At 42.7% G+C, this 25,197-nt stretch overlaps 1 protein-coding gene and 1 long non-coding RNA gene across 6 annotated transcripts; one reads left to right on the plus strand and one right to left on the minus strand.

Moving 5' to 3' along the window:
• Positions 1-3,946: 3,946 nt before the first annotated feature.
• Positions 3,947-24,066, minus strand: hsd3b7 (hydroxy-delta-5-steroid dehydrogenase, 3 beta- and steroid delta-isomerase). Of its 4 annotated transcripts, none has more exons than XM_076996186.1 (7): positions 23,408-24,066; positions 22,969-23,244; positions 21,361-21,516; positions 18,763-18,871; positions 7,456-7,555; positions 6,452-6,614; positions 3,947-5,843 (listed from the first exon to the last, which is right to left on the minus strand). In XM_076996186.1, the coding sequence occupies exons 2-7, from the start codon at positions 23,135-23,137 to the stop codon at positions 5,425-5,427; spliced, it is 1,116 nt and encodes a 371-aa protein (XP_076852301.1). In that variant the 5' UTR covers positions 23,138-23,244; positions 23,408-24,066; the 3' UTR covers positions 3,947-5,424. The 4 variants fall into 4 exon arrangements, with proteins under 4 accessions (XP_076852301.1, XP_076852304.1, XP_076852309.1 ...); XM_076996189.1 differs by having other exon boundaries at positions 22,969-23,220; positions 23,401-24,066; XM_076996194.1 differs by having other exon boundaries at positions 23,401-24,066.
• LOC143505621 (uncharacterized) lies at positions 15,060-18,404 on the plus strand. Of its 2 annotated transcripts, none has more exons than XR_013127915.1 (3): positions 15,060-15,176; positions 17,730-17,916; positions 18,053-18,404. It is a non-coding gene; the product is annotated as an uncharacterized LOC143505621 (long non-coding RNA). The 2 variants fall into 2 exon arrangements; XR_013127910.1 differs by lacking the exon at positions 15,060-15,176 and adding an exon at positions 17,540-17,618.
• Positions 24,067-25,197: the final 1,131 nt, after the last annotated feature.

Here is a 25,197-nt window from a genome sequence, read left to right on the forward strand (position 1 = left end):
AACAAAAACAACTGTAAAACAGTAAAATCAGTATTAAAGAAACAAATAAAAACCAAATGAATTATAAATATTATAGTATAACAATAAATATATTGCTCAAAAATATTTAAAAACTATTTTAGATAAAGTAGTGCAGAGAACAACTTTTAAATATTAATAATAAATAAATATTGGTGTACTGAGGTGGAGGGGATATGATGGTGTAATGTCGCATGTTTGCATTTGCAGGTGTGCTGATGGCTTTTTTTCCAGCTATGGGAATGCACTCTGCGGGTGGTTTCGTTGTGAATGGGTGGAGTAGGTCTGAATGAAAAATGAAGTCTGTAACACAGACATGCTGGTGCCCATGACTCATGACTGCAGTGCTGTTTGTGTGTAATGGATGTGAATGAGAACTTTTTTCCAGATGTTTTTCTCTCCATTCTCAAATATTATGACGGTAACCGTAGACACACAATAGTGTTTGTTAAAGGGAAGTCCCCATGGCCATATGCCAGAAGGGTTACCCTGCTCTTACAAATTTCTTTTTAATGATCTTTGAAAACAAGGTTGCTGTGCAAAGTGTTTTTTGTATCCATAACAACATGTAGCTGCCCGTCTGGATGGTTTCTATGCAGGGAGTGCCTTTGCTGAGAGATTTCCCAATGTGGTTCCCTCCCAACTAGCTGCTACTTTAGGAATCCCCAGCACAATCCCCAGCATAATGTCCACCATAATCCCCAGCACAATCCCCAGCATAATGTCCACCATAATCCCCAGCACAATCCCCAGCATAATGTCCACCATAATCCCCAGCACAATCCCCAGCATAATGTCCACCATAATCCCCAGCATAATGTCCACCATAATCCCCAGCACAATCCCCAGCTTAATGTCCACCATAATCCCCAGCACAATCCCCAGCATAATGTCCACCATAATCCCCAGCACAATCTCCATCTGCTCCACAGGCCCCCCTTAACAGTATGAAAGTGGATCTTCTTAACATCAGTTCCCTGGCCATGTCATCTTTCCTAGTCAAACTTCAGGCAAATTTGTTTAAATGCTTTTGTACAGCACAAGATGTCACAAAGCAGCTTTACAAATGTTTGGTCCCAGATCCCTGAGCATACCAGTGATGTTAGAGGCAATGAGCCTCATCCTGGGCATATTAAGGGTGAGTCCTTAGGAAGTCCAGGACTCAAGAGGGAACCTGTCCTCCTTGGGCAGCCCACTTCATGAACAGCCCATGCTAAACTACATATATATAGTCCATGTTGCCAGTTCAGTGTAGGAGTGTTTGCTTCTCCAGTGAGTTTAGGGTGTCCCAAAAGGGTCTGTCCCAAATCCTAGTGACCTGCCTGATTACGTAGGCAGTTGTTTAAGGAGGCAGTGTTATGACAGACATTTATCCTCATAAGGCAGATTATTGAGACGATCTAGTTAGAACACAATTTCATCACAGCTTGTCCTCACCCAGTGTGACCGGTGTATATAGGCTACCTCAGATTCTAGTGGTTCGTTTGATGATGTATTCTCAGCTTTTTGTTTTTATCGCGTTTTAATTGTCATCTTAGACAAGCTACTTCCTGTGTTAAGAAACTTGTTAGTTAGCTCACTAACTTGAGGCTTCATATCGGTGTATAAAACTGCTAAATTGTCATAAACTAACCTAAGGGAGAAATAAATGCTATGGTTTGTGGTTGAAATTCTGAAACCCTTAAATGGTAAGCACAATAAAAGTCAGAAGCAGTTGGGTAAGATAATAAAGTACAATGATTTATTTAGCAAAGTATGGATTAATTAAGCAAGTATGGATTAGTTCCAGAGACCACTGTTACAAACGCACAAGGTGTCTGCCAAAGAGAGCCCAGAGACCCCTCTCCAAGAGACCCCTGTTACAAACGCACAAGGCGTCTGCAAAAGAGACTCTCATCTTTTATACTTTTAATCCTCACATGGTGTCCATGAGATGAACATGAGGTGATTAACTAAATGTGATTGGACAAAACATGACATAATTAACACATGATTTGACAGATGTATATTGGCCTCTCCCCTCGCATGCCCCCTCCACGCTGAGCATCCTCGTGATGGCACGATAGACTGAGTGTCGCCGTGGTCCCTCCCCAAGTGGAGATTAGGCGCCTCCAACAAGGTCAGTTTAGGAACATCAGAGGAACATCAGATTAGGAGTGAGCCGAGGCCATCCAGAGAGAAGGCAAACACTTCTGAGGCCTACTGAAGCCATTTTTAACACACACACATATATATGCAAAGAGCCCCAACATAGACATCTTATGTGTTTAATATATACTAAGAAAGCCTGGCATAAAGGGAAATCATAAAATGTCCCTCACAGTTTTATACTAAGAAACATATGTTTGAATATTTCTTGAATATTCTAGAAACAGCAGAGAGAATTAGAATAATTTACACTTGAAAATGACTTGAAAAGTTTTGCTTGCATTGAACAACGGGAATGCCTTAACGGCTGAGGAACATTCGACTCTGACTTAAAATTTGATCAGTTTAAGGTATCTCAGTAGGCAGCATGTTTAAGGTATCTAAGTACTGGGACAACCTACGTGTTGGGAGCGTGCACACTTTGACGTAAAAACCGTTGTTCATGTAGACAGATCACTAGGTTTGGGACAGCCTCTTAGTCTAGCATCACCTCAGATTATTTGTGTTGGCATCACCTCGGTGTTAATATGCAGATAAAAAAGTACAGAACAATTAAAGACGAAGAACAGTTGAATGGGCCATAATTGGTTGACATGCCAGTGGTCAGCATGTGGAAAAACAATCCTGAAGACTCTTTGAAACATCCCACCCTCACCATCGTCACAACCGAGTGAACACATGAAGTGGTTGGAAGACAACAACTCAGATTACCAGAAAACTCTGAGTAGGGGCCCAAGCTCTGCACCTATAAAGGAAGCTAACTAAAGCTTGAGTGAGAATGAGGCTTTAACCCCACATGACTGAGTAATGAATTAAGACTCAAAAGCAGCACAGATCTAAAAGTATAAGCTCAGACAAGCAGGATTTAATGTGTCTTACATAAGCATGGTTACCAACACTGTTCTCGATGTGAAAACCCCCTCCAAAAGTCAGGTTATGAATACATGCTGAAACAGTAAGAAGTGATATGAAGTGGCTGTGTAATTTACAAACACATTCAAAACATATTCCCATCTGGAGAGATTTCAATTGGGTTCAGTTGGGTTCTTGCTTCCTTAGGAATGTATTTATACTAAAAAGTACCACCACAATCTTATTTTTAATTATTAACTGACCTCCATGGGTCATGGGTAATAAAGAGCAGAGCCAGTGAACAGTGAACAGCAGTTTTACTGCAGTCCCAAAATTGCCGTCAGAAATGCAGCCTGTGCTCAGGAAGCTGGTCCACAATGACACGACAGAACTAGACAAACAGTCACAAACTGGGAACACATGACAGTAATAAACAATGTCTGACAAAACCAGGGGAATACCAAGAATTTAAATACACAGGCTGAAAAACCACGGCTGAAAGCAGTTAAGGGCATGGAATACAAAATACAGGTTCTATCTCCACTAAAGTGGGTGGAGACGAAATGGGGGGGGGAGTGAGAGAAGACCACATGGCGTGAGCACCACTGGAAATGTCACTCGAGAGGGGAAAAATGTGAACGAGACCATTCCACATCAAATCAACAGCAGCTGCTCTGAGCTAATGGTTCACTCCTATCTGACATTCCACTATGCCACCATTTAAGTAGAGATCTCAGCATGCTTCTAAACCAGAAAGCATGGGTCTCATCTTTTTTATGACGCTGTACATTCTTTTTTTGTTTATATAATTGAATACAAATAGCAAAATGGGATTTATGATACCATGATAGTGCTCGGATGGACCTCATGAAAGAGTTGAATCATATATACCTTTTCTTCTGTTAGACACAGGACAAAGAACAGGACAAAGAGAACAGGACTGAGATTTATTGCCATTTGCCATCTGCACAGATACAGAGCAGTACCTAACAGGATGGATTAGGTCCAAAATACATTCATTACATGCTCAAAGATCTTAAATCCAGGTTAAACATTTCTGTTTCCTTTTGCCTGTAGCTGAACACTATGTCTGTGTCAGCAACAATTTTATTTTACTTTAGCATTACAGATTATTTTGCTTTTCCAATACCAATTCCAATTTTTTTCCAACACTGTGTATTTTTCTTGATTCGACTGTATCTTTAAATGATCTTTCTATATTTAAATCAGATTTAAATATCTGATTTAAAATTTACATTTATTTATCTTTAATTTATATAAATTAAAGATTTAAATAAAGATCATTTATTTTTAAAGCATCTTAAATTGGCTGTATATAAATAAACCTGCCTTGCCTTACTGGAGAACAGAATTGTGGGAATGTGGAGTAAGGTCATGTTAAAAACACAGCACCTAGCAGTGAAGGACCACTCCCATCATTCCTCTGGCATGCGTGCACTGCTGTTTTAGGGATCGACTGACAAGAGCTATTCGCCATCAGTTTTAGTCTGAGTGCACCATGCTGTCGGCCAGAATGTTTCCTGACATCCTGTGCTGTCTCTTCAATACAAATGTTGAGGGCTGCATGCCACAGAAAAAACAGCTATTCTAATACAAATTTGTTTGCACCCATATCTGATGATGTCAGCATCTTGCTGGAGTCGGAGAACATTTCAGCCCTCTTGGTTTGTTTTGGGAAATCAGCTTTTAATTAGACTCAGAGTACAATAGGGATGTAAAAATAGTAAAAAGTAATTATATAAATAAAATGACCATGTAGCCTAGTGATTCTGGTTAAATCTGCTCCTAAACAGTTACCACATTAAATAAGAGTAGCATAAATACAATTAAATGAATTAAAAGGTAGTTTACTTACATTTTATGAATAAATATTAATTTAATTACACTGTTCAAATCAGTGTCGTCTGTAAATAACAATACCGGTAACTGTCATGCTAGTTAATTCTAATTTTGCTGATATTCCATGTGTTTCATGTTAAATCTATACTATAATATTCTGAGAAAATATATATACTGTATATATTGTCTTTGATACACGCGTTGTTGTGTTAATTACAATAATAATAGACTACTGAGTAAAAAACCAAAAAAGGATTAAATGTAATACAAATAATTAAGGCTTCTGAGGTGTGCATAATACTGTGCTATACCCTCATCATTGGGATTTTTGCATAGGTGCCTGTAAAACATGTCTTCTCTCATGCTGACACCTCCAAGAACTGTCGATGATCTGCTTGGAATGATGAAAGTGTCAAACAAACTTGTCAAGCCAGTGTTTTCATTCACAAGCCACTCTACTCATGTTCAAAACCTTCCTTGCACCATCTGCACCCAAACCCCCCCCCCCCCCACCCCCCAGCACCCGGGGGTCGGGGGTCGTCAGCCTCATGTGTCCTTGGCGGCGACGGCATTCCGTGGGAAGGTGTCCACCCAGCGCTGAGTGCGGGCGCGACACTCCTCCCAGCTGTAAAGTGGCCGGTACAGGAAGTGGCGCAGGGCTTTGTCGGAGCAGACGGTGAAGGAGGTGCGTGCGACGGCCAGGGTGTAACGGTTCAGCAGCGGCGTGAAGTTGCACACTGGCTGCAGCAGCCAGTGGAGCAGGTCGTTGAGGCAGGCGATGAACCACAGCGTGCACAGGGGCACGCGCACCACGCGGAAGTTGAAGGCCGACAGGAACTGCATGTTGAAGTCTTCGTAACTCTTGTAGGGCGAGTCGTCGTAGCAGAAGTAGACCTCTCCCCCCAACCTCTCCGGATCCTCACGAATCGCACGTGCTGCTAACAAATGCATCCAGGCAACATTGCCTGGGCAACACACACACATAAAAACAAGAATCCAATTACTGAGGGCCGAATGGGTCTAACACGGTGTGACAGTAGGCAGATATAGTTACACTTTAAAGCGGTTATTTATGACTGTGGTGACTACTCTTCCGTAATACAAATCTGGTGGAAGCAGATATCCATTTATTAGCCTTGGCCTGTTTTTTAAAGACAAAGCCATCAAAGAAAAAGAAACATTCTCTACACTGAAGAGAGGCAGCAGCTGAAAGCAGCGCTCTGGAAAACACCGACTGAGTCAGTTCGAGGTTTCTGTGCAGCCCAGACTCAGGACATTCCACAGCCCTTTCAGACGTACAGGGTTCACATGCTGTTGCCATCTGCAGGAAGCCAGTCTAATGACCAACTCATGGTCCACTCAGCCCAGCAATACACACAGAGCACACAGATGCCAGAGCATTAGCCCCTTGAAATGTTGCTCACAAACACAACTTACCGTCTTTACTGCTCTGTTTTACTGCACGGGGGTTTGCAGTTTTTTAAACTGATCACTCAACTCCACTTTTTAAGTTTAAAAATGCACCTGCAACTCCAGCACTTATAGGCTAGTTAGCCGCATGTTAGCCATCTACCTGCATAGACACGGCCATGCTCGGTGTCCTGGGGAACTCCCCTGATTAACCAGCCACCAGTGCGAACCCCCATCTGGTAAAAATCCTTCATCAGCTGGTGGTTTTCTCCATAGATACCTGTGGGTCGTAGAGCACATGTATAGAGAGTGGCACCTCCTTTTACCTGAGAGAGAGAGAGAGAAAGAGAGAGAGAGAGAAAGAGAGAGAAAGAACCTGTCAGAGAGAGCATGGTGAAGACCATAACTCCTTTCACTGTTGCCAGCTGTGTTATGTTTCTCATTCATCTTATGGAAACAACCCTTTATGAGTATGTTGTCTGCATTGGTGAAGCAGCCCACACACTCTTGGATTACTGAGTCATTGCTCTGCTGTTTGTGGGACATGCGACACAAGCAAATGAGGTGGGTTCACATGAATGAACGGCCTGTGTCAATCTTATCTATAGTTTCCTTTCCACTATGAGACTGTTTCTAAGGATGTACCAAGTCAAAGACCATCAAGGAAAGCTGCATCATTAAACCATCCCACCCAAACAAGTGTGAACATGTTCGACGTGCTGAGAAGAGCATGCAGAGCATGGTGTGTGTGTGTGTGTGTGTGTGTGTGTGTGTGTGTGTGTGTGTGTGTGTGTGTGTGTGTGTGTGTGTGTGTGGAGATGTGATTGAACTGTGTGATTGAAGTGACTACTCTCCGTACTCCAACCATTCAGCACTATAGTGGAAAAGAGGCTTTGTTTCCATGGAAAACAGAACTCAGTCTGGTTAAACGGAGTTGGCGCTATGCATCCATGGAAAAAGCAAGCAATCCTGAAGGCAGAAACAGCCAAGTGATATCCTACTGATGAAGTATGTGTGTGTAGGGTTGTGTGTGTGGGTGTGTGTGTAGGGTTGTGTGTGTGTGTGTGTGTGTGTAGGGTTGTGTGTGTGTGTGTGTGTGTGTGTGTGTGTGTGCGTGCGTGCGTGCGTGCGTGCGTGCGTGCGTGCGCGCGCGTGTGTGTGTAGTACCTTTGTTCCATTGGCTTCTAGCACTAGTTTCTCTGCTGCAGCTTTGCTCCTGGGATACGGCATTTCATGGCAGACATTATATGGCGTGTCCTCATTGCCCCTGTAATAACGGCATGGCAATGTCACTTGGTGTGTCATTTTCTATTAAAAAAAGGGGAATGTGTGCACTGTCATAGGAGCGAACAACATGGGTGATTAGAGATGTGTTAGGTGCCTCTGCTCCACAGAAACTAGCATGTCTGCCTGTGGACTGGGAATAATGAGTCAGAGAAACACACTGTGAAGTTTTTATCTGATGCTGGTCTACAGTGGTGGGACTTTAGTTTATATCCAACAAACACAAACACTATCCTAGAATAACATGTTCTTGGAAATCAGGAAATATGTGATGTTGATGTAACATTAAATAATATCTATAACAATGTGTGTGCGCGCGCATGTACAAGGGGTTATTTGTTCTTAGTATTGGGTTGAGATCTATAAAAAAAATAATTATTTAAATACTTAAACCACCTCATAATTCTTTCCTTCATTCTCCAATTCTCCAAGGCTCATATATAACGGGTGTGTTGAGTTTTTGCATAATACATAATAATACATGTATTCATTTCACGATTTCAAAAGCAAGTGAGAATGTTCTGACAGTCTGTATGTCTGCCAGAAGACCTGCAATGCACTGACCTCACTCTCCACTTTACTACCCTGAGGAAGACGGAAACACATGGACCGAGTGCAGGGAAGAATGCTCTCTCAGGATGTTGCCTACGTCAGTGAGACAGCTGTTCCTCAACCCCCACCCCTTTCCCCCAATGTGTCCTGTTGCCTGCCTGTCTCTGCTGGCAGCCTATGACACACAAACTCCTGTGTGTGGTAAAATGTGGTGCCTTTTATTTTTATTTCAGTGAGTTCCTGGTTTTTGATCAAACATGCCTCCTCATTTGTAATTTTGTGAACAAAAGCATAAATGTGACAAATTCAATACACATTCCCCTTCTACATATGTATTTTTTATTATTATGAAATATAATTTGAAACTATTAGATCCTGGAAAGAGAGTCGGTGTATTAGAAACATTTGGTATCTACTATAATAATTGGTTTATAATAATTGGTCAATGCTAAGCCTATCAAATTCCTACCAAATTCTTATTGGCTAAAGGTTGCTGTCACGTTGAGGACCCCGGCCCCTCCCCTTTGGGTGTGTGTATACGTGGTCTACGTGCTTTGTCTGCGTCTGTGGAACTCTGTGGTGAAGGCTATGTCGTGTGATAATGTGTATCACCTGTGAATCGTCTCGTAATCACATGGGGCTAATGTGGTTTGTCTGTTTAATGTGCGCTCGCGCAGTGTCCTGTGCTCGTCGTTGTCTAAAGTCTACACGTCTCAGTGTGTATGTATACGTGTTCCGTGTGCGCTATTGCGCAATTCCTATTTAAAATAAAAGTGACGTCAGTCTAAAGGAGGATTCAGTGTCTCATCCTTCGCCACGACCCCATCGTCACATAACGACGAGCCTACAAGAGACACCGAAAGAATGCCAGGCTATGCCACCCGGCCGAAGAGGGCACAGCGCCCCAGCAAGCGGCATCACCGCACGTCTTCCTCCCCCCCGCGCCGCGAAGCCCCGCAGACTCTGGCGCAGCTCCAGGAAGATCCAAAGTGCGCCTACCTGCTCTGCGCGGCTCGGGAGACGGCTATTCCCGAGTTACAGGAGAAATACCGCCGGACAGCTGTGCGGGTGTGGCTGGAGAAGCGCCCCTCTCCCTCCCGGGAGCTCTCGCCCCTGCGTGTGGGTGTCCACGAGCTTGAGGGGGACTCCTCCCCGCTCCACGAGGCCACGCCTACGCCGGAACAACTAGAGCAGGACCCGGTGTGTGCGTCCCTGCTGCGTCAGGCTCGGGAGCATGACAACCCCGAGTCTGCGGAGAAGGTCCGCCAGGAGGCGGTGCGGCTGTGGAGGAAATATCACCCCTCATCCTCCAGGGATCCCTCACTCCTGCGGGTGGGCTCCTTTGTGCTCTGCGGGACGGAGAGGATCCCCGAGAGCGAGTTTGGGGAGGGGGACTCTCCAAGCGAGGAGGAGGAGCAGGAGGACGAAGAGGAGACCTACCCTCCGTCACTAGACGACGCCTCCACTGTAGACTACGGTGGAGGGGAGGAGGAGGAAGACTACCCTCGGTCAGAGGACTCCGCGGAGCAGGATGACGAGGAAGAGGGCTACCCTCCGTCGCTATGCGACGTTTCCACCATCGACTACGGTGAAGGGGAGGAGGAGTCGGAGGGAGACGAATACCTCCCTCCGCCCGTAGGTTCCTCTCCCACCGTAGAGGAAGGCGGGGAGGAAGAGGAGGAGGACTCCTATACGGAGGAGGAGGAGGACAGTCCGCCCTCCTCCGAAAGAACAGTCGGGACTACGAAGAGGAGTCCACCCTCTGATCGCTCTGGCGAGAGTGCGATGGACTGCTCCCGGGGTAGCAGCCCGGAGCAGTCCATGGAGTGGAGCCAGAGGTCAGAGGAGGGAATGGACATAGCAGTGGAGCTCCCTCACGGCTCGCCTGACGCGTCCACCAGCCACGCTGCGCCCGGCGGTGGCTTCACAGCACAGGTCGGAGGAGGACCGTTTGCTGCAGCTCCCGATCTCTCTCCCCTTATCGCCCTACTCCTGGCGCGTAGCCTGGCGCCTGTTACGTGTTTGTTTGTTCCAGTGTTTGTAAGTCTACCCGTATGTCTACCTAACCCCTTTTTCCCTCTTGTTCCTCTTTGTGTTAATGTACCCGTGTGTGTATTCGAATCTGTTCCGTTGAATGTGTCTAACGTTTTTTCCCCAGTCTTCTCAGGGAGGGTGTGCTAGGCGATTCGTGACGGACGCTTCGCCAAGGGCAGTCACCTCCCAGACGCAGGACTGAGCGCGTCGGATCCGCCCATCGTTGTGGGTTTGGGGCACTCGGTCCTGTTGGCACCCCGGGACGGGTAGTGCCCTTGGAGGGGGCGTCTGTCACGTTGAGGACCCCGGCCCCTCCCCTTTGGGCGTGTGTATACGTAGTCCACGTGCTTTGTCTGCGTCTGTGGAACTCTGTGGTGAAGGCTATGTCGTGTGATAATGTGTATCACCTGTGAATCGTCTCGTAATCACATGGGGCTAATGTGGTTTGTCTATTTAATGTGCGCTCGCGCAGTGTCCTGTGCTCATCGTTGTCTAAAGTCTACACGTCTCAGTGTGTATGTATATGTGTTCCGTGTGCGCTATTGTGCAATTCCTATTTAAAATAAAAGTGACGTCAGTCTAAAGGAGGATTCAGTGTCTCGTCCTTCGCCACGACCCCATCATCACAGTTGCCTTGTTTTTTCTTTTTCTTTCTTTTTTAAAATTATTGTGCCTGCTTTACCTAAAGCCATTCTGGAGAAATAGCATGCAAAAATCAAAAACTTGAAAACTTGCACCAGTTTGAATATAATAGCACATAATAGTTCAAGTCACAATCACTGGGGTCCAAGAACTTGAAACGAAAGCAGTACTTAGTAATGATTGTCCACCTGCTGTTCAAAGTTCTAATATGAAGCACTGAGCAAGTGTAATAAGTGTGAGTTTTTTCTGCACTTGAGAGTTTGAGTGTTTCTGTTTCCTGGAGTCCAAATCAAGTTTGACAAGCATACTACTGTATATGTGTAATTTTGTACACATAATTCACAATTTCTGACATTCAAATAACCAATTGATGAGATATGGACTTACTTGTTCTGCATTTCTACATGAAATTATGAAACATCCATTCAAGTTCTGTACATTTCAGATCGAATATTATTGGCTCAAATTTGGAAACAATTGGACAAAGTTTGTAGGAAAAATACTGAACAAACCTGTTTAAAGTACAAACTGGGAAACAGTAGATATCAAAGTCAGCACATTAACTGGAAATCACAATTATGGCTTTGTCGAACAGTTCAAAAGGTGATGCAACAGTTCAAAAGGCAGTCATGGTCATTTCCAGGGTAAATAAGAGAGGTGGTGGTGTTGCATGTTTTTAACATAAAGCATTCCGATGTAAGCAGATCTCATTAGGGGAACATCCTATGTGTAATGTACTGATTAGGCAGACAAGGATCCAAGTGCAGATAATAGCCGCTTTTATTGAAACAGCGATTACAGGGAGATCAAACAGGCAAGTAACTCTGTTCAAGGGGTGTAGTGCAGGAGTGTTGTGATCGTAGTCAGGAAGGTCCAGGGTCACGCTGATGAGACAGAAGCCAGGAGGTACAAAGGGACTAGGCAGGGGACGAGGTCTAAGAGGAGAGCAGAGGTCGGTACACGGGAGAGCAGTAACACTGAGAAAACGCTTGGTATGTGGCATGGCAACAATACTTCGCAACCAGGAAGAGAGAGGAGGAAGCTTAAATAGTTGCAAAAGGGGAGGGGCGATGAGCGACAGGTGAACCGCATCACACGGATATCATGTGCTGTTCCTGACACTATGTTTGAATATCTGGCAGTACAACTCAACAGTACTTATTCAGTTTTTTTGATTGTTATCTATCATCCTCCCAGACTACATGCAGATTTTCTTGAAGATTTTGAAGAAATGCTTTCAAGGATTTTAATTGATTTTGATTATGTTTTAATTGCTGTGGATTTTAATATTCACATGGATATATCCACAAATCCAATCACTTCAGAATTCATGAGGATGCTTAACTCTTTTGATCTCATACAGCATGTATCAGGCCCAACTCATAAGCATGGCCACATTTTAGATTTGGTCATTTCTAAACGTATAGAGGTTAATAATACTGAAATTACTGATGTTGCAATCTCTGACCATTTTGGTGTATTTTTCAACATGTCATTATCTACTAGAACACTCAGTGAAAAGCGCACAATAACCAAGCGTTATCTCAGTGCTGGCAGTGCCGTGGCCTTCACAGACATGATACAGTCCCTCCCTCCCCTCTCAGAAAATGGGAATGAGCTAGTTGAAACATTCACACACAGAGTTAGGAACTGTATTGATGCTGTGGCACCAAAGGTAACTAAAATAATCTCTGGTAAAATTAAGATGCCCTGGAGAAACACTCCATCTATTGTAAAATCTAGGCAAGATTGTAGGCAGGCTGAGAGACGTTGGCGAAAGTCAAAATTGCAAGTACATTTTGATATTTATAAAACAACATTGCAGAATTACAACAGTGAAGTGAAATCAGCAAGGAAAAACTATTTCTCTACCTTAATCAATTCATCCAATAATAACTCAGCTGTCTTGTTCAGAAGCATAGATCAGCTAGTAAACCCCACCTCCTGTGGCTTCCCTGAGACTGTTTCAGTTGAAAAATGTGAGGAGTTTGCTATATTTTTTAGGGACAAGATTACTAGTATAAGGCAGAACATAGCAACAAGCACTAATAGACCATCAACCCTTATATCAGTTACTCAGCCTAACTTTAATATGTCTTATTTCCAAGAAGTTGACATGGTAACACTACTTGATGTGATTTCATCACTAAAATCCTCTACTTGTGAACTGGACCCTTTACCAACAAGCTTTTTCAAGCAGGTTCTGAGCTCATTAGCAAATGAAGTTCTAATGATTGTTAATCAGTCTCTGCAATTGGGTGAATTCCCTAAAATTTTTAAAACTGCAATGGGTAAACCACTATTAAAGAACAGAAATCTTGATCCCACAATTCTTAATAATTATCGACCTATATCTAACCTTTCCTTTCTTAGCAAAATCATTGAAAAAGTAGTGTCAATCCAGTTGAATGACTATGTCAAAGTAAATCAAATAAATGACACTTTTCAATCTGGTTTCAGAGCTCTCCACAGCACTGAAACAGCCCTAGTTAAGGTAGTAAATGACTTGAGATTGAATAAGGATGCAGGCAAACTCTCAGTCCTTTTTCTGCTAGATTTAAGCGCCGCTTTTGACACCGTTGATCATGAAATACTTCTTGATCGACTACAGAGCTGGGTAGGCCTTAGTGGCTTAGTCTTAGACTGGTTTAGATCGTACCTAACTGGGCGTGATTACTATGTAGCATTAGGTACCTCTTCCTCCACACGTCAAAAAATTACTTGTGGCGTCCCCCAAGGATCAATTCTTGGGCCGTTACTATTCAACCTACATATGCTTCCGTTACCACACATCATTAATAAACATGGTATTAGTTATCATCAATATGCAGATGACACTCAACTTTATATTTCGCTAGAACCTAAAGCCCTAAAATCAATTTGCTCACTGTTTGACTGCATAGATGATATACAGACATGGATGTCTGACAATTTTCTGCAGTTAAATAAACAGAAGACAGAGGTTCTTGTTCTTGGCAGTGATTCACAAAGGAATGATGTCCAGACTTATTTAAATCAAATGAATCTGAAAGCCAGACAATGTGTTAAGAACCTGGGCGTCACCTTTGATAATGAGCTCAGCTTCAAATCACACATCATGACTACATGCAAGACAGCTTACTTTCATCTTCGAAACATCGCTAAGGTCCGAGATATGCTCTCTCCTGCTGACAGTGAAAAACTTGTCCATGCATTTATCACATCAAGGCTACATTATTGTAACGCTGTTTTATCTGCTCTTCCAAAGAGCTCTATTTCGCACCTACAGCGAGTTCAGAACGCGGCTGCAAGGGTTCTGACCCGCAGGAGAAAGAGAGATCATATTACACCTGCACTCCACTCACTGCACTGGTTACCTGCCAGCTTTAGAATAGATTTTAAGGTTCTAGTCATGGTTTTTAAATGTCTTCATGGTCTTGCCCCTCTTTACCTAAGTGAAATGATGGTTAGATATGTTCCAGTCAGGTCTCTCAGGTCTTCAAACAGTAATCTACTGGTGATTCCTAAAAGTCGATTAAAGATTGGCGAGGGTGCTTTTAGCCACTATGGCCCAAAGCTCTGGAATTCTCTTCCTGAAGAGCTCAGAGGCATTTCATCCCTGCATAGTTTTAAGAGCAGTCTCAAAACATTCCTGTTTAGATCCGCTTTTAGTTAAGAAACTCTATCTTAATAGTTTTATCTTATTTACTTTACTTTTTATTATCTTACTTACTTCACTTTTTACTTTTTATGTTATTTTAATATTTTTATCTTTAATTTCTTTTAACATTTTCTTTTTGTCTTTGTCTTATCTCCTTTTAATGTTTCTTTTATTTATACTGTAAAGCACTTTGAGTTACATGTATGTATGAAAGGTGCTATACAAATAAAGATTATTATTATTATTATTATTATTATTTCATAATTTAGCAGAGTCTCTAGTTTGACAAAACAGATTATTTTTATGAATAGGCTACTGAATGCTAATCCGTTATTAAATGACATACCGATGGCAGCAATATTATTATACTACTGAATCACCCATACAAACATGCAAATAACTACTGAATCACCCATACAAACATGCAAATAACTACTGAATCCCTCATACAAACATGCATGATAACTTTCAAAATATTTACTTATAGTATGTATATATATTCTATTCATTGTGCTTGTGTGTTTGGGGTGTTTGTGGATTTTATTAAGTTTTGTAACATAGACTATTAAGTTATGTAATTAGGTTAGCAAGGTGTATTTATTTATTTGTCTTTGATTGAAGGCAAGGGAAGATAGATCTCTTTTCTAAGGTTACCCAGACTATGACTGGCTAGGCTAGGTTAACTATTCTGTTGGAGACGATTGAGTGACCTTGCTGATGCAAAACCAGAAAAAAGGTAAGACACTGAGTTTTATTTTTTACTATGTGTGATCAGTAATATTAGCCTGAATATGAATTCATATTACCTTAAAATCTAAAAATGTAACTATTAATTTTGTTTTCACAATTGTAAATCCTGTGCATAGACGTGTCTGCTAAAGTAATAAAAAATAGCTTGTAGATGTTATTTTAGTCCACAATCTGGATTGGGGAGTCGAGTTGTGAGACCACACAGCAAGCAGCACTTCTCCACCACAGCCCCAGTACACACCCAGTACACAGTAGCTATTATATCCATAGATGGATCCAAAATATGCCTCTCAGATAGGCATCTCAGTCTGTCTGCTGATATATAAGCACTTACAAAGTTGCTTCATGAAATAAGGGGCCCACATATGTCTTATCACTCTTTTTAACTGTCCACACACAAAGTTCATAATTTTTTGCTGTCATTCAGACCCTTACCCTCATGTAGTGTAGTTACCTTTCCTTATATGAACAATAGAGTCTTTTAACAACAATCAAAGCTTCCATAAAACATCGGATACATAAGCGTTCTGGTGTGTGAGGCTTGCCTGACTCTTGACCATAAAGACTGCTTGGAGTTTGGTTAAGTCTGTTTTTAAGTAAACATTTTGTCTACCATTTGCACTACAATTTGCCTGATCTTTCTGCTATAAAGACAGAATTACACACAATGTCTTCTGGATTCGTTTGTGTTGTCTGCTAATTATTCAGAAAATTTTGTAAAAATGCTTCTATACGCCACCATATCTTCATCCCAGCATTTTTGAACGAAGGATGACCTCAAACGGCATGGCTTTGTTTAGTATTTGGGTATACTCCCAGATTGCTGTTTGCGTGTTATTTACTGCATGTGTTTACAGCCTTCCACATGTTTTATACATACTTTGTGCAATGCATGATGGGGCATAGGAATATTGAGAATAAAGAAGTGTAGATCTCTGCTGATGAATATCCTAGATAGTGAAACATTAAAATGCTGCTTTAAATTTTGAAACAGGATAACAGGTCTTTGAACCGCCCAACTGGTCCCAGATGTTTTGCCGCCAGAAATATTCAAGTCCGATAAGTGGTGCAGGCTGGGATATATTAGGAACAAACAAAGCTCAGTTCCTCATTGGCATCCAGTTATATCACGCTGAAACTGATCAGCTGTCCTGATTCCTCAAACTCTCCATTGTTCCTGCCATCCTCTTCTGCCGGACTCATCCACACTCCTCTCGTTTTGGCATGCAGGCATGTTTTGTCATGACCAGAAATAAATGTACCTACATTGCCAAGATCAGTGGGGTGAAATTGACACTCCAAATCGACCCACGTGGCGCTGATCTCATTCTCTTTCAAAACTGCACTAACATTGCCTCCTCCTGAGAGTCCTCTAAACTCCGCTTGGGTCTGTCTCATATTGTTCTGTCCATTTCTTTTCTCCATTGTCAATGGAGGGGACTGAAGAGAGAGTGTGCAAGCTACAGATGTCACGCCTCCCAGCCTCCCAAGCTCTCCGCTGGAGTACCAAGTCATTGGAAAGGAGGCTCAATCTGGTTGATGAGCCTCAGGTGCAGGAGTAACAATATAGGTTCCATCCTGGATGAAGAGCTGTGGACCAGATACTTGAGGATGTTTGGGAGTTCCTGTATGGGAGAGGTGTTGTCCTGAGAAGTCGCATGATTGTGCGAGTTTTTCTGAGGGAGGTGCTCCAGGAGTATGGAGCATCGGGCGGCTAATGCGGGCTAATGTCCGGCCCCCCCGTCCACATGCTTATTTAGGCTGGGCACTGCACCACTGTGTCCTTTGCTCCTGTTTATGATACACTATATTGCCAAAAGTATTCGCTCACCAATCCAAATGATAGGAATCAGGTGTTCCAATCACTTCCATGGCCACAGGTGTTTAAAATTAAGCCCTAGGCATGCAGACTGTTTTTCTCTTGTGAAAGAGTGGGTCGCCCTCAGGAGCTCAGTGACAAATCGCGCTTCTCCATATGGCAATCTGATAGACAAATATGGGTTTGGCGGTAGCCAGAACGGTACTTGTCTGACTGCATTGTGCCAAGTTTGGTGGAGAGGGATTATGGTGTGGGGTTGTTCTTCAAGAGCTGGGCTTGGGCCCTTGGTTCCAGGGAAAGGAACTCAATGCGTCAGCATACAGAATGCATTCAGAATGCTTCAAGACATTTTTGACAATTCCATGCTCCCAACTTTGTGGTAACAGTTTGGAGCTGGCCCCTTCTCCAACAGCTACAACTGCCACTCCTCCACTTTAAAAGGAGCCAGCTGTGTGTGTGTGTGTGTGTGTGTGTGTGTGTGTGTGTGTGTGTGTGTGTGTGTGTGTGTGTGTGTGTGTGTGTATGTATGTGCGTGCGTGCGCGCATGCCCAGTGGTGGATGGGACTGGATGTTGCTGATCCTGTGTCCCGGGAGGAACGGAGGTTTCTGGTTGGTTATTAGCTGCTGCTCCTCACTGGCGTGTGATGCGATGTTCATTGTTAAGTGATCTTGGATTCCTTGAAAGATGCTATAGGATTCATTCACTCATTTATTCTGCAGGTGCCTTCCGGTACCTCAGACATGCCCAACTGGGAGGTGGTCTCAGGGTAGACCCAGAACATGCTGGAGGGATCTCCCAGCTGGCCCGGGGGCACATGGGGACGCCATGAGGAGCTGGAGGAAGTGGCTAAAGACAGAGCCACATGGGCCTTGTATCTCTCCCTATTCCCCCTGCAACTATGAAATGGTACAGCCTTTATATAATCTATTAGCAAGATATCACAAGTGTTAGAATATGGTGAAAATAGGCTATAAATGAATCCGATATTGGGCCTTTTCACTTTCAGGTTCTCCTTGTATGAATACTACTTCTCTTATTACAGGCTGCTGTGAGCTGAACTCAAAATCAGATTATGGGGGATCACAGTTGCCGCACTCCTGGTGTTATGGTTCCCACAGCTAAACCTGTCATGTGTTCCTTTAGTTGTGCCTCATTTCAGTGTTCTCTGCCCATTGTATGTTCCTCCTGTTTCTGCTTTGTTACCTGTATGTATAGTATTTGTTTTTGTAGTATCATTATCAGTTGGTTTGTCTTTTATGTAGTTGTATCATGTTATGGTTTTTGTCTTTTGTACTGGAATCATGTTACAGTTTTAATGTCTTCTTTAGCTCCTTGTGTATCGTGTTTTGTTTCATTAGCTTCCCTTGTTTACATCCATCATTCTCATTAAAGCCTTGCACACATGTCTTGCCTCTCGTCTCGTCACTGCTGTGTTACAGGTCCAAATTATATTTGTTTTCTTTAATTTAAAACACATTGCAATCCAGTATTTCAATCTCTTGGTCTTGGGGTTATGCCTAGATGATTTTCACACCTTTTAAAAGCATCAGGGATGCTGGAGCAGGATCACACTAACCCTGCTGGGATCTGTCAGACTACAGGATCCAAAATCTACAAATGGAATGTTTGGAGAGTTCATGACCTGATGAAACTTGTACGCCATTTTTCTTTTAATTTCTGCTGCCCACATTGGTCAATCATCTTGTGAGGAGGCAGGAAAGAGTAAAGAAAAGCTTAGAAAAACGTCAGTACCTGATAAACGTATCGCCTTTCACGTTGGGCCCCACCACCTCCATGCTACTGGTGTAGACTACGTGCTGAATTCCCAGCTCCACACAGGCGTTTATGACGTTCCGTGTTCCTGAGACACACAAACATGCACCAGCAACATAAGCACATATTCCTGCGCTGTCTCTGTACCAAAATTACACAGTACCAGGCCAAAATCTTGTGGCCCCACACCAAAAATTGACAGTGCTTTATTTCAGATATGTACTTTTACAATGATAGTGGAAAACATTTGACAATGTGTTTGCTAAGTAAAGAATGTTTTTTAAACAAAATGAAGACTTGCATTTTAAAAGTTAATGTAGTAACCTCACAAATTCTGTTTTGTGAATTTTTCTATCATGTCCGTCATATACGTTGCACACATATATAGCTATGGTACAGTTCAGTTCCTGCACGCGTAGATTGGGCATGTGTCAGGGGATGTGTACCGAGAGATGAGATTTATCCTTTATGAGACCTTTCCAGACAGGACGGCCACTACAGTTAATCACATTCTCCCAGATGGGTGTTGGCTATGCCTCATATCTCATGGAGTGTCATCTGAGACAAGGAGATGAGATGTGCAGTCTGAGCCATCATATTCCTTCTTTTTGGCACAGCGATTATCTAAGCACAAAGCGTTCATGTCACACAGTTCTCAAGACAGCTCACGACAAAGAAACTGCTGTAAGCAAAGAAACTGGGTGTCTGCCTGCTCTGTGTTCCACGGTGGGGCGTCCAAATTCAGAATTCGCCTTTATTTACCGACACACCAGGACTAAAGTCAGAATATCCTAACTGATGGCCATGCACATCTTCGAACAGGCAGTTGGTTCATGTTTCGACACAAGAAGGTCTCTTCCTCTGGGTTCCTCTCAGTTAGGCCAGCAATCTCACGCAATCTCCTGTCAACCAATAGTGTGGAAACACTTGTATCTAGATGTGCTTGTATTTTGCAAGTGGTTAATTGGAAATTTGCCGATCACAGGATTAAAATGAACCAGTTGCCTGGTACACAGATCACCTCTATCCACTCCTCGCAGCCCGTAAAGGAAAGTAAAATGAGTTTAGCAGGGATGGTGTGGATGGAAAGAATGCAGAAGTTATGTAAGAATGCAAGATATAAGAACAGGGGGGAGCCAGATTTATGAGATTTGGAGATTCTGGGTGGATGCGTATGCTGAATTTTTGTTACTGTGAAGGCCAAAGTGTTAAAATGACTTCTTTACTTGACAAATTCTTTGCTTGTAACCAAATTAAAAGCTCTGAAGAGAGCTAGACAGGAAGGGTGTCTTCCTGATGAAGCCCACTGACCAGAGAGGGAATAAAAGAAGATTGAATGGTCACGTGTCATGTTTGTTCTGGTGTTTCACTAATCAAAGTGACGAGCAGACTGATGATCCTAACACCGTTCCGTGGTCGTTGAGCATGTAGAAAACTATTGACTAATGTCAGACATTGTTGAGAACATAGCTGTGCTAGAAAAACATGTACCTGTTCAACACCCCTGCACAAATGCACATACATGCATGAACACACACAGACTGCAATTTAATCATTGTTTAATTTTCAGTTGAATTGCTGATCCTCTGGCCCATGTCCCTTTTCTTTAGTATTTAGTGTAATGCATATAGTCCTTTTTATAGCACGCTTTACGTCATACTTTACGCCAGATTTATGTGATACATTCCTTCATTCAGTAGTCCATCCTTTGCCATCTAATCCTTGTGTCTTCAGCATTCAATCATTTCACTCTGTAAGCTAGGTACGTGTTTGGCAGACAGGTTTGATCTTGTTCTGTAACAAATCTGTTCAGATGGATCACGCAGTGTTACAGAACTGCTTAATGGTAAAACAAAGAAGGTAATGTGATAACTGTTGGCTTGCTTAGTTTCATATCAAGACCAACAAGTAGGTCGCTACAGACACATTCAGGTCAGCATTAAATTTGTGATAACGCATCCAGGCGGCAGTGGTCCTGTGGTCAGAGCAGGATATAGGCACGCTGTCAAACTGTACAGCCATAAGTACCACCTGTAACTGTACTCCTTCAAAATGCCACTGTGTGTAAATGCCAGCTATTTTAATACTTTTGATTGGTGTATAAGGATTCTTTCTCTGTTTCTCCCAATGTAAATATATATAGCGAGACCAAGAGAGAGAGAGAGAGAGAGAGAGAGAGAGAGAGAGAGAGAGAGAGACAGAAGGTGAGGTCAATCTTAAACATACTCAGAGAGATTCTCTGCTATCAGCAGTGCACTATTTGTCACTGAGAAGCACAGAGATGGAAAGAGAGAGACTCCAGTTTCATAGAGGTCGTGTAAAACACAACCCCTTACTCATACTGCCACTGAATTCTCAGTTCAGCCTACGGTGAGAGACCCGTCACAGTGTGGGATGAGATACCTGCACACCCTCACATCTGTGACTGCTACTCATGCCTTTGACCCCTTTTTCCTGCAACAGCGTGGTTCCCGTCAGCTGTGTTACAGTCAGAACAAACTCGGTACTAACCCACTCTTCTCCGTTTTCTCCTCACACCACCATCATTATCGTGCTCCTGTTTCGAGAGCATCTTACCTTCCACATTAACAGCGTAGATGGCCTGCTCCGGGACCCTGTACCACACGTCCACGAGACTGGCAGTGTGGATGACCAGGTCTGCCCCCTGGCAGGCGTCCAGAACGCTGCGGTAGTCTGTTACATCCCCTTGAGTGACCACGACCTTCACACGCTCTGGGAGATAAACAAGGAGAGAAGATACATATAAACATGCCAAGAAACATTACAAGACGCAGCAAGACAGACGTGTTCTGTGAAAACAAGCCCACGTGTGTAATACTTTCCAAAACACATTTAGCCTTCCCACAATGCATGTGACTTAATGTATGTGTAGGAGTGTGCTGTGTGTGTGGGAGTCTATTGTTTCCATGTGGTGTACTTTTTATAGTAAACAAAATATTACTGCTTTGCTACTGTTTGCAGAATTCTGGTTGAAATTCACCCACAAGCATCCCATAACTGGTAGAGTTGTGGAAATGACACTGAAGCATCACCCCGTGGTGCATGTTTATCACTGTGCTGTTAATGATCGCGTGCAGAAGATGGATGTTTGTCTGGTCATTTGTTTGTATCCTTCCTCCCATTTGTGTGTAACTGTTTACATGAACGGTGGAGAGGGTGGGTGGGGTTATTAGGGGCCACAGCACCACCCTCATGGCTAGGGATTCTTCTCTGTCAAACAGCCCTGACGCATGACGCACACCTCCTATTGCCTCTGGCTTCTGCTGCTTCCATTATGTGTTAGGGGAAAAAGCATTAAATATTCAGGTTTTCCGTCGACTCTCTGGTTGATTCAGCCATGACTCTCCAGTTACGTTCATTAAACAAGTTATGACCATCTTCACTTTCCTCTGGGCTCACAGGGGAGGAAATATATACTTTATGAATGGATGCATAAGTGTGTGTGTGTCTATCTAGGCCGGACAAGACCCTCCCTGCTCATGACAAACAGGCTTTCCTGCAAATGATTCCAGTCAAGGCCCCTGACTGGGCAGGAGAGAACTCCCAAACACCTGGACCAAGATGAAAAGCATTCTTAAGCCCTTTAGAACCTGGTTGGAATAGAATATGATTTGGTGCATCCCTAAGGACTAAACTGTGTTTATTCCAATTTAGGCCACAGAATATATTAACAAAGCCTTCTAAATAATTAATCAGATTCTACCATTTGATTTCCCAAGAATTTTCCTGAAACACAAAGTGCAGAAATACGCTTTTCATCTATGACAAAAGAACCTCTGACACAGTTGCACAAAAGGATCAAAGTTCAGTTCAGCAACAGGACTTTGATTTTCTGAGTATTAGTTTCAGCCAGAGGCGCAGATGGAAATTCTGAAGTGAGGGGGACCAAGCTGTACAATATATATATAATATAAATCTTATAATAATAAGATATAAATAATAATATAAATCTGGAGGGGACATGTGCCATCTGTGCCCCTGGTTTCAGCTGAAAACAACATGAACCTGTCACTGTTGAGCTGGGCTGAGTTAACAGGGTATGTCAGTTAGAAGATATATTAGTTATATAAGACATAGTTAGCTTTGCTGCGTATCAACGCAGAAACATAAAGAAAACAGTAAAAATAAAAGCCTTAAGTAGAAACATAAACAACGTTTGCTCACCAGTGCTGCAGTTGTGCAAATCTGGATCCGTATGCTTGTCAAATAGTCGGATCTCCTTCACGGAGTCTTCTTTCTCCAGCAGAACATGTAACAGGTGCTGCCCAAGAAACCCGCATCCTCCCGTTATAACGTAGACTAGCCTTGACTTTGCACTGGACATGTTTTTCATAAACAAGTGTGGTCTGACGCTTCCCTCCTTGACTGTTGTCGTCAGTACCTTCCCAGGTGGTTATGGTCAGCGGGCCCTCAGAGCTGAGATAAAATAGAGAATGAGGACTGGGTAAAGGACAGGAGGGAGGAGTCACGTGACGTTATTAGTTCGGCATTACAGTTAGGATCCTTATCCTTAACAAATTCAAGAATCTTGAAATATAATCGTTTTTAAAAATTGTAACAAAAATGCTAGTGATTTGCAAAGCAGTGTGAACATACATTTTACCTCTTATATCCGATCCGATTACAGCGCAGGCTACTTGAGCGTTCTTGTAACGTCACGTACTTGTAAGACTACAAGACTGGCGTCTTCTGTAAAACTGAAGAATTCTTGCCAGGCAAGTACAGATATCGCGCTGGTGCGTCTCCCGAAAGTGCATATAATATGAGAGCCATGTATTCAGATTTGCGGAGTAAAAGAGAGGCTAAACATTTCAAAACGGAATATAATCCAGATGAAGTGTGAGAGCATGTACGCGTAGCGGGAGCTCCGCGTTCGGTGAATTATCTAATCGCTCCGCAACACACGGTATCAGGACAAAATCCATGTACGAATCATAGAGGGCAACATGTAAAGTCAGACTCGTACGCAAACGGATCTTTCACTACTGGCGCTGTCATTCAGAAGCATAGTCCGCACGCATTTTATGGTGTATCCAGCAGCTTGATTCCTCTTTAGTGCTTTCGTCCTTTTTTGTTCTCTCTCATTCATTGCAGCCGTAAAGCCATCGGTATTCGTTCTTGGCACAGATGGAGGGTTGGTTTAGTTGACGGAGTAACGCGCAGGCCCACAGTCAGCGAAGTTGCTGCAGTGCAAACCAGGCACGACCGCAGCGCGCACTCTGGTGTCAGCACGACACGTCGAATTATCGTGGGTGCGAATGAGGCACCGTTACAGGGAGACTCAAGACCAGTGTTGGGAACGTTACTTAAAAAAAGGAATTAGTTATAGTTACTCACTACTTGTTCAAAAATGTAACTGAGTTAGAAACTGAATTACTCTATAATAAAAGTAACTCGTTACCAGGGAAAGTAACTATTTGCATTACAGTTAAAAAAAAAAGTTATATGCCAATGAATAAGGATTTTTTTGAAAAAGCAGTTTTCACAGTCAGTTGAAATGAGTAGATCAGAAAGGTGTTTAACTTTGGATATTTACTGCACATCAACAGACCAGTGCAGGATAAAATCCTTTAAAATCTCAAATCTTTGTAAAAAAAAAAAAAAAAAAGCAAAGGTTAACAGTTACACTATAGTACATTGACATTTACATAAAGTGCATTTACATCTATCAAATTCAATTCAATTCTCTCAACCTGAGACGACTGGTTTGTTCACAGCAGAAGTAAAAACCTCTATTCTTAATTAAATAAATCAAATACCCAGTCTGGTAGACATTCAGGAACTTCAAGTATTTTCTTAAATAATGTTTATATCGCCACCTTGAAAATGCTAATTCTACTAGCCTGGGCAGGGGTCCGCTCGGATTACTGTTAGTATATCAATATATAGTAACGCACCGCTTTTAATGACAAGTAATGTCAACGGCGTTGTAACGACAGGAAAAGTAATTAATTATATTATCCCGTTACTGACAAAATGACGCCGTTACCTATTCGCAACACTGCTCAAGACTGATTAATCTCAAAGCTGAATGGTGTCTCTGTCTTACAGGCCAGAAAAATTGTTCTAAACAGTCACCACTACACTCAAAACCCGCTGACTCAGAAGTCAGACTGGCATATTGAAGTTATGAAACTTCAATGTTTTAATTATTTACTAACTGACGTGCTGGTATCATAAAAATAAATGTTAACATGTTAAATAAATGTTATTTATGTTTAACACAATGTTAGAACACAATGTTAAAAGCAGAGACCATCAGGGCAAAAGCAAACACACACTGGTCAGTTGAACCATTGTCAAAGTACCACATCACACTTTTTTTTAAAGTCTGTTTGCCTTTAGACAGACTTTGGTTGCTGTCGCCAGAGTTGTATGTGCTTTCACAATGAC

The sequence above is a fragment of the Brachyhypopomus gauderio genome, chromosome 2 (assembly GCF_052324685.1).
Source record: "Brachyhypopomus gauderio isolate BG-103 chromosome 2, BGAUD_0.2, whole genome shotgun sequence".
In the NCBI taxonomy this organism is placed as follows: domain Eukaryota; kingdom Metazoa; phylum Chordata; class Actinopteri; order Gymnotiformes; family Hypopomidae; genus Brachyhypopomus; species Brachyhypopomus gauderio.